The following is a 10000-nucleotide window of genomic DNA, read 5'->3' on the forward strand; positions in this document are numbered from 1 at the left end:
GGTAATAGTAATAATAATAATAATGTTGCTTTTATCAATCTTTTTACCTTCTAGAAAGAAAAAGACTTGGAGCTTGCAGCGAGAATCGGACAGGTATGTTGGCTTCATTCACCAGGGTAGACTTATCTCTTAGATGGTTCACATGCTATGATTGGTTTATGTAGTTGGCCATATTCTACTGTAAGGCCCTCTATACTTATTGTTAAGGTGAGTATGTCTGGCTTATTCCCCTTGAACATTCCACTGCCAGTGAAGCAATGCTTGCAGCCAAGACAGCTGTTGATCAACAAACAAACTCAAATTGTACAAGTGTTGTACGGTTGTAATCCAGTTATTGGAAGTTGACTGTCTTTAATGCCTGTTGCCTCCATCGGAGGCTGACCTGGTAGCCTGTAAGTGCAGCGAGGCTCTTATTCATGGCATCTTCACAATCCAGCAATGGTAGGGACCTTTAGCAACAATAAGTGTTTGCGAACTCTTCCAGCAATCAAAAGATGCACAAAATTTCAATGGGTTAAACTGGCACAGATGGTGTCCTTTTTGGTTCTTAATTAAAACAGCCACTGATGACTATTATGTTTATTGTGAATAAAGAATCTGTTATTGCATCAAGAACCTTATCTTTGGCCTTGCTTTGAACCAGTGATATCTGTACTAATGGAACAAACCAGTTAATGGTAAATGGTTATTGCCTCAAAAAGTGCTGCAATGTTATAGTTAAACATTTTTCTCCTAATTTGAATTTTTTGCAGTCTTTATTGGAAAGAAACAAACAGCTGTTGGTAAAAACACAGGCATTTGAGAATTTTGTTGCTGAATGCGACGAAAAGGTCAGAGCTGGTTTCATGAGTATTCCTGCATGTACTTGTAATTTAAAATTTTGAAAATCTAAAATTTGAAATAAGCTAGCAACCCCAAAAGGCAAGTAGCAAGTGTTTTCATTCTGGGATTCTGGGAGTATTCCCTGCTGGCAGAAGTCTCTTTTCTTTTTGCATTTGCTAGGCTGACGAGTACGAGAGAAGAGACCTCTGCTATGGGTTGAAACTCACTTTGATCCAACCACTGTCCACAATCTTGGATGGCACGCTTGACATTGTGTGCTCCATAATATGTTTGCTGATTGTGACTTGAGCGTGCAGTGTCCTGTGGATTCCCTTACAGTAATTCCGCTTTTTCTGAGTGGGCCCACACAACGTGAAGTATCATGCGAAGATTCGGTCGCCAAGTAATTGCCGCACATGCTCGACACAGTGAATCTCGACCCATGGCATAGGTCTCTTTTCCTGCACTCGTCAGCCCAGTGAGCACAAAAGAAGAGAGACCTCTGCTAGCAAAGAACTGGGAGAAGACTCCTATTTTGGAATATCCTTAATGAATGCATTTTGAAACAATCAAACAGCATTATTTTTTTCAAAAATTTAAATTTACATGTGGGGTTAACAACATCAGGTCCACTCGAGGTTTTGTCCCCTTTAAATACATTGTGCCTTGTCATCATCATCGTCATAAACTTTATTTCCACATTGGGGTGATAGAGTGGCAACACTGCTAGTACACATGTATGTTGCCGGTAAAATCCGTTCTCAGGTTGAATCCGTTTTTACCCAGGATAAACTGATGATCCTCGTTTTACCTTTGTTCTTAATACGCACTCAGGTGAATTGAAGAAACATTTTTCGGGTCTAAATTAAGTCTGGAGAAAATTAGGGTCAGGTTAGGATTAGTTTTGGTTATTATACATGAATATCAATTGACTTATTACACAAAAGTAAGTAATGAAAAGAACTGTGATGGGTTAAGCATGTTCGTTGTTGTTGTGTAATGGTGAAGACACAGGACCACAGATCTGGAGGATCCGACTTCGAGTACCAGTGAGTGCACAGTACAGTTCTTTGATCTCTTACTATGTTGTAATGTTGATAACTGCATAATGAATACAGAAACCGATAGGATGATATAAATCATAAAGATGATGTGTTGAGATTGGTAAGACAGAGTGCTTGAGGGAAGGTGGAGGTGTTTTCAGCCCTTTTTGAGGGAATGATAGCTGCTTTAATATTCAAGCTAGGTAAAATGAGGATCACCAATTTAACCTAGGTAAAAAGGGATGCAACCTGAAAACGGATTTGACCGACAACCTGTACATGTATTTCAGAATGAAAAGAATAAAATAATGAGAAAACAACATTAAAAAGAGAAGTACTATTTACAATTTTAAAAAAGACAGTTAAGTTACATGTAAAACCACACTAAAACATACAATATCGATTACAAAGAACAGAAATAAAACTACATGTACCGTTAAAGGCCATGTATAAGCCGCACCTTTTTTCTCAAAATTCAGTTTAAAAATCGGGGGTTCAGGTTATATAAGGAAGCATCCGTGGTTGGACTTTTCCTAAGGCTTATTAACAGTCATAAAAACTTCTCAAGATGTCACTGAATTAACATATAACAAACTGAAAGTGCATTGTTTTTTATCATTGTCTTTTTCATGACTGGTGGCTCCTAGAGGAACTGTTTGTATCTTGAAGCATTCATTTGCGATTCTTGTTCTCCAGTTCTTTCAAGCGTTTAATTAATTTTCACTTTACTCGAACAACTGAACACCAACCTACAGGGAACCTCCATTCCTCCACAAAGCTGTTTGCTATGACGCCTGTGGCCAGTCATTTTGACGCATATCTTTCCGCCATGTGAGAGAAAATACCAAGATATTCCAGAGTACTCGCAAGGCAAATGGCGGACTGTTTCTTTGTTTTTCATCACCTTTGTAACAGCAAATTTATCCATTGGATTATTAATTTCTTGTTCTACATTAAGTTTATCTCCTGCTGCAGGGTTCCAAACATACTGATAGACGTGGTATCACCAGACTGCAGAATCGAAAGTAAACTCCTCCATGTTTAAACAGAGCTACGATGATATAAGCCATGCATAAGTGTGATGCCCAGATTCCTCTGCACATTTCAAATTTTGGCTACTAAGCACTCATGCATATCGTTTTAATTGTCTTGGAATTTCAACTTCATGGAGCGTAATTCGAAGTTATAATGTTGAAAAAAAAATCGCATCAGGAGAGCATCTTAAGGTTTTTATAGTATCTCACAAGATAAAGGTATGACAAGTGAAATTTGCTCTCTAAAGACCTAATTGATATGAAAGCTTGTAACAACCACCGCGTGTCAGTGTTTTGAAACCATACTTGTTTGTCCTTAGAGCTTCATTGGAACTTCAAAGGTTTTTTTTCCCAATTTTTTTTTTTTTTACAAAATTTGAGCTTCTAAATTAGGGGTTGCGGCTTATACATGGACTTTTACGGTATTTACAGTAGCAGCAGTGCTAGCCTTATAAGGAGCTTAGAGTTGTAGTGGTGGTTCTTGGTCAAGGTAGAGTGAGCTTCTTAGACCAAAAGCTATAGTTCTTTAATGTAATAATAGGGAGCTTTAGCAATGATGACGGCAATGGCGACAAGAACATTGTTGTTAAATGTGAATTCGCTTTATGTATTGTAATTGCTTTGTGACTATTCCAAGCATTTTAACTTGACAAAGGTGCAGCAAACCCTCAAGAATGAAACTAGGAGGAGATGATGAAGAATTATCCTCAAGCGCTGACATTCTCTCTAAAACCTCAAATTTGGTCTTTTCACATGCAAAGCGTGCAAAGCTATTGCATTTTCTAACTTAATGTGAAAATTTGTGACGTTCTTTTTGCTGTCGCCGTTTTTGTTGCTAAAAGCTCCGTAATGTTGTCATTGTCAGCAACAGCAGCAGAATCATCATTAGCATTATCATTGTCAATGTTGTCATCATCATCATCATCATCATTCTTACCACCACCTTCATCACAAGCATTGTAATCACTATTACATGCATTATTTGATTGTTTTTTAATAACAACCATAGCAAAGTTCACATAATGTCCACCTTATTCAAATGCTTGACAAGGATTTCAACTTGGAATTTTTGTGTTTTTTCCAGGAGACCCAACTTCAACATGAAGTTACTATGAAGAATGCTCTGCTTGAAAAATTCTTGAAGGACCAGGAATTTGATGAGGACTACCAGTTGACAAATCGCTCTGATGAAGAAAGTCGCAGGTACATTGTGTTCCGAATTGTGTCCCAAGAACAATGTCTCTTAGTTTGAAGAACTGAGATTGTTGAAAACAGAGCAATGTAAAATAATCTGAATTTTCTAACCTTGCATGTATCTTTTGTCCCTGTTTTGGTTGAAGTAATGGAAGCAAAAGTTTATCTTTTGTCGGTTTGAATTTGCAGTTCTGACAGCTCTTGCAAAGATGACTCCATTTTTTCCCTTCAAAAGAAATGTGACATTCTAGAAGAGCAGAATACCCATCTTATATTAGAGGTATGGCATTATCATTATTACAATTTTTTTTTTTTTTGCTCCGTAGAAATGCAATTTTTTTTTGCCTTCCCCGGTACTTTTTCCAACTGTTTTAGTCCTTCCTATATTTTTCAAGGAAAACCAACTTTTCCTATTTTTGTCTTTGGTTGATGCAAAGTACAGTATTATTTTAATAACCAATATCCTCATGGCTGTGAGTTGAGTCACTTTCACCCAATGCACTAGTTTTTTCTTGTCGACATTTTTACCCAGAAGAAAGGAGCCAGAATTTTGCTGTTTAAAGCAATGTCCTCTGAGGACAGCGCACCTTGGAAGCTTTCAGATTCATTAGGGACTCCTGTTTTCTTTTGGGACTTCAAAGGGAATCTTATTCATGTCCTTTTTTTGTTAAATTTCCCGTTTTCTTCCTATTTTTGGTAAAGCGTTTGGCATTTTTGTATTTTATTTCATGCTTTACCTCTCTCAACACCGTGAATTTTACAAGTATTAACTTCAACAGGTGTGAACCACGTGAGGTCATTCTGATTACTCATAATATTTATAAAGTTAACACACAGTATAGTTGAAAATCCATAAAGTAAAATAGGAACTTGAATGTCGTGCAACTGCACACAAATCTAATGCCCTTACTCCTGGGCCATCCATATACAGTGTACCTACATGTAACTGTCTTCGCAAGCTGTCTCCAGTATGCTGCCAGTATCGTATCTACATGTATACCATTAATGATAAATTAACTGTACATTTGTATAAATAGAACATTTCATAATGCTTTTTAGTCACGTTTAGGTTACATGTAATGTCTTTCATATAAGATGATAGGGTTGTCAATATGATCAGTAGATTTAACAGAAGAGTAGATTTTATTTGTGACTTTGTTTGACTTTATCTAGGCTTTACAGCTAAAGGAAGAAACAGCAAGTGTGGAAATGAAAGAACAACAACTGGTGCTAGACTGTGTAAATCAACTTGGTGAGTCCTGCACATATGCAAACTACAGAAAACACTGATTATAATTTATCATTATCATTATTATTTATAATAATAATAATAATAATAATAATAATAATAATAGTAATAATAATAATAATAATAATAATAATAATTATTATTATTATTATTATTATATAGATACTGATGAAATACTACGATTTATCTTTTTACTGAAGATACTTTTGTGCTGTAATATAATATCAATTTATTGTTCTCCACTACATTAACAATTTTTTGGTTCGATTGGAGATTATCACGATATGTTTTTCAAAACTTTCATAATAATTTTGTTTCATGTTACACAACAAGCATGTTTTAAAGGTTGGTGACCACTTTTTTGCAATTTTGAAAATGAATGAAACAAAACAAGTTGTTTTTAAACGAAATATGGTGAAATTGCAGTCAGGAATTTGCATGATTACTATAAGAAATTTTGGACACAGACTTTTTTGAACCTCAAACGACGTTCACTAAGAACTTGAATTTGACAAAAAAGTGACACATTGCGCTTCGTGCTGGGATCATGTGTACACTGTACTTGTAGTTATGCACATATGCAAATATGAACCATTGAAGAAGCTGTCGCTTTTTTGTCAAATTCAAACCAAGGATGACCGAAGGTTTTCTGTCAAAACGTCTTTATAAAATTTTTAGTGAACATTGTTTAAGGTTAAAAAGAGTCAGTGTCAAAAATGTCTCATGGTAAGTTGTTTTTAATATGAGCATTTCATCACAGTATCTCTGTAATAAACAACATTACGTGGCCGCTTGGGGATACAAATTTTATCTTTTCGTGTTGATAGTATCTCTCATAAGTGAGCACAGCGAGAGATACATTTTGTACTCTCTGCACTCAAAGGAAAAAAACCGTATCCTGATGCAGCCATGAGGTACTTGTTTGTAAGATCCTCTATTTAAGGTAGCTTGTTTTACATACATGTAGTGCAGTAATTAATAAGTGGCAATCAGCCCTGTTCACCTTATTCCAAAATGGCAACCATGTTACTATTCTTTTGTTTGTTTGCAAATTAGCCGTTGTTGCCTTGTTCAAGGTTAAATATTCTTTTGAATTTAATTTTAAGAACAAGGGCTAATTTGCAAGCAACAAACAAATGCTGCAATCGCGGCCATTTTGGAATAAGGTGTATTTAGGACGTTGCCTACTAATTCAAAGGTATCTGAATATGCGGGAAAAGCAGATCTTAGCAAGTGTTATTAAAATACAAAAAGGAAATTGAGGGTAACCACGCATTTTTCGAAGATAATTAATCAACAATACTTGTAAAAAGCTTTAAAATACAAAGCAATAGATGGCGTTCTTTTCCAAATTGAAGCTTAACTATCTCTGAAACATGCGTTGTTACCCCCAATTTTCTTTTTGGATACCAAGATCACTTGCTAAGTTCTGATTTCTCTGCATACTTTTGAACCGCACAAAAACATCCCTGTGTTAATAAGGACCAACCATAGGAAATTTGAGTATCTCGAGATGCGCAGAACGTATGCGCAGTAACAATGGTCTAGGCGCCATCCTTAAGCCAGCTATTTTATTGACAACAGTGGCTAGTTTAAGTGTGATAGTGACTTTAGGACTATGTCTATAGTTTGATTTACATGCACCTGACTTCATTCCCTTTATAGCCAGCTTCTTGGACCTATAGTCTCAGCCCAGCAATGCAAAGTATGGTTTCATAGCCTTCTTTGCCTTAACAATTCCAATAGTTATCTTGGTTTTAAAGGTTGCAATGTTAACATTGTTGTGCCAGCTGCAAAATACTCTGATTCATCATGCTGGGACTTTTCCATTAAAAGTTCAAATATTTTTCATTCCAATTTTCCTATATTTGTAACAAGGTTACTTGGTTTGTTTGTTTATAGTTGAAGCCAAAGAACAGATAAGTGATTTAACTGATGAGATCTCACGCAAGGCAGAAGACAACATTAGGCAACAGGTGTGTTATCATAACTAAGGTCCATTGGTACTTGGAAACTGGTTTGCTAACTTGAAACAGAGACCACTAAAGACAAACAACACCCTGACAGATTTATTCTATTAACTACAGCGGTATAATTGACCCAACAATGTTTTTTTACCTACAATACGCAATATATAGAGCAGTACTTTTTTTCAGGACACTCTCCATGATGATTGTACTTAACGTAATTATGATATGACCCCTGGGTTCTCTACCATTTATGAGTTTTGGTATGACATAATTGGCCTTTGACTTTTGATAAGTTTTCTTGTAGGAAAATGAGCCAGAGCTCATTTTTATGCAGCCGCAAGTGGGTTTTAATTTCCGTTTGTTTATTGTTTGAAAGGAGGAAATCACACATTTGATTGACACAGTGGTGGATTTACAGAAGAGGCACAAGCAAGTAAGGGGAAATTAATTTATGAACATTCTACAAAAATAATTATTATAGTAGTATAGCTAAGTAAGTAAAGTTTTAAAATTGCTGAAAGTTGGACAGTTCTCTGACCAGCCAAGGAGGGATGTTTGCTGTGTGTGTTCCCACACTTTGCACATTTCAAATAATTGTAGTTCATGCTCCATAATTTTCCTTTGCTTGACTGATATACTGATGTCAACTTTTTAAGCTTTCAATGGACAATGAAGACTTGCAGAGCTTACTGAACTCATCTCAAACAAATCAGATGCAGCTTAAAACCAAGGTAAGCTGTGGCTTCAATATAAAAAACTTTCAAGCTGAAAATATTCCATATAAAAAAAAACCCTATACTTTGTGAACAGGAAACTCAAAGAGCTTATGTGTTTGTGTGTTTCAAGGTTGAGGATTTGAGCGAAAAATACCATGAATGTCTAGAAATGCTGATGGAAAATCAGGTAACACAAAACACTGTTCTCCGTGACTAAGTAAAGTTTGTTGTTTTGACAGTGAATTGTCTCTCCCTCAATTAAAGGATTATTCTTAATCGTCAATTTGCTCCAACTGAAGTATTATCGTTCATTTTGGACGCTGAAAGCTTGATTGGGATCATGGGAAATGGCCATACAGCCAAACCCCATTGTCTGGACTCGAACCTGGGAACGTTTGATTTATAACCCCTTCACTTAACCACTAGACTACCACATCACTAACTGCAAGGATGTCATTTTTTTTTTTGAAGCTCAATAATATTTTCTTCCAAATGCCGCTGTAAACATGTATTAACACTCGCTAAGAAGCAAGCTTACACTGTGAAAAATGTTGGTTACCAAACTTCAAGAGAAAGCCAACCATTTGAAAATCAAGCCTTGGGACTTAACCCATTATTCAGCAATGAATTTATATAATATATCTATAAACATGCACGCGAAGTGAGATGTGTTACATCATATTCTTACAACTGCATTATATTACATGTACGTTACTCTGGAGTGTTTAAGGCTTCAAAAACCACCAGTCATCTTGAATTGTCACGTGTCACGTCATGTTACGCCAGCAAGTGACACGGAACGGAACTCTCCAAGTACATATGGACATATGGACCCTTAAAAGAACGCAAAATACTCCTGTAAGATCAAGTGGACAGTGTTGAAAAAATGTCTACGGTACAACAGTGTTTCTAAGAAATGTGATCTCTGCCTTCAGGAAAAGTTTTTCATTGTATGTAGAAAGTATTTGTACACTCTGAACAAGAGAAATGAATTGGCAAGTTCGTGTCACCACAGAAACAGATTTGTGCTTAAACTCTCCAGGGTAACGTAATGTAATGCAGTTGTAAGAACATGATGTAACACATCTAACTGCGTGCGCGTGTTTCAGTTAATAATCGCCAGCATTTGATATTAGCGGTCATTCGCTTAAGTTGCCTGATGAGTGTGGTCACTTTGTGACTATACGAACCAGAGGTAGGTAAAGTCTGCTACGAGCCTAGAAGGCCCATCAGGCCGGCGCTCAACTCTGGTTTCTGTAGCATGAAGCGACTAGGAGTATTTCTACTCCACCCTGGATTGGATTCCAGTCCATCGCAGGGTTACCCCCTGCATTAAATTCGCCGGTACCCCTTTATACACCTGGGTGGAGAGAGACACCGTGAGAGTAAAGTGTCTTGCCCAAGAACACAACACAATGTCCCTGGCCGGGACCCGAACCCGGACCACTCAATCCGGAGTCGAGCGCACTAACCATGAGGCCCCCGTGTCTCCCAGAACTGTCGCAAAAAGCGATGTGAATAACTTGTGAAGCCCGAAACTAAGTTTTTATCTGCTACCACAAGTATTGGGACAGAGTAATCTAAATGGAGGATAATACTTCACTTGGAGCACACTGACCATGATCCTTCATTTGAGAAAGAGATCGTGTTGTTCATTCCATTCAGTTTTCCATAACCTTCATACTGTGTATAACAATCCCCTCGCTTACTCCAAACTATTCCATATTACTATCACCCAACTAGTGGACTAATGCAAATCCTGCATTTTGATTAGCTACGCTACTACAGGACTATTAGTAATAGTCCTCGAGTAGCAAAAGGCGTCACGCTTTCTTTCGTTTTATTCCCAAATAAATATTTCTGCAACTTGCATTTGCTAACTTTGTTATTGGCTTTTCTGTCCGACTAGTTGGGTGATACTGAAACAATTACACCCTTCGCCCTCAAGGGCCACGGATCAATAGCGCATTCG

General features: G+C 36.9%; 1 protein-coding gene across 3 annotated transcripts in view; it reads left to right on the plus strand.

Moving 5' to 3' along the window:
* Positions 1-10000, plus strand: part of LOC138049443 (serine-rich adhesin for platelets-like) — a 28936-nt gene that overhangs the window by 7189 nt on the left and 11747 nt on the right. For all 3 annotated transcript variants that reach the window (XM_068895716.1, XM_068895718.1, XM_068895717.1), the window contains exons 3-11: positions 55-93; positions 753-830; positions 3984-4102; positions 4283-4373; positions 5267-5345; positions 7245-7318; positions 7689-7745; positions 7969-8043; positions 8159-8215. In XM_068895716.1, the coding sequence (XP_068751817.1) occupies positions 55-93; positions 753-830; positions 3984-4102; positions 4283-4373; positions 5267-5345; positions 7245-7318; positions 7689-7745; positions 7969-8043; positions 8159-8215 (669 nt within the window). The remainder of the gene's footprint in view (positions 1-54; positions 94-752; positions 831-3983; positions 4103-4282; positions 4374-5266; positions 5346-7244; positions 7319-7688; positions 7746-7968; positions 8044-8158; positions 8216-10000) is intronic.

The sequence above is a fragment of the Montipora capricornis genome, chromosome 5, assembly GCF_036669925.1.
Source record: "Montipora capricornis isolate CH-2021 chromosome 5, ASM3666992v2, whole genome shotgun sequence".
Lineage (NCBI taxonomy): Eukaryota > Metazoa > Cnidaria > Anthozoa > Scleractinia > Acroporidae > Montipora > Montipora capricornis.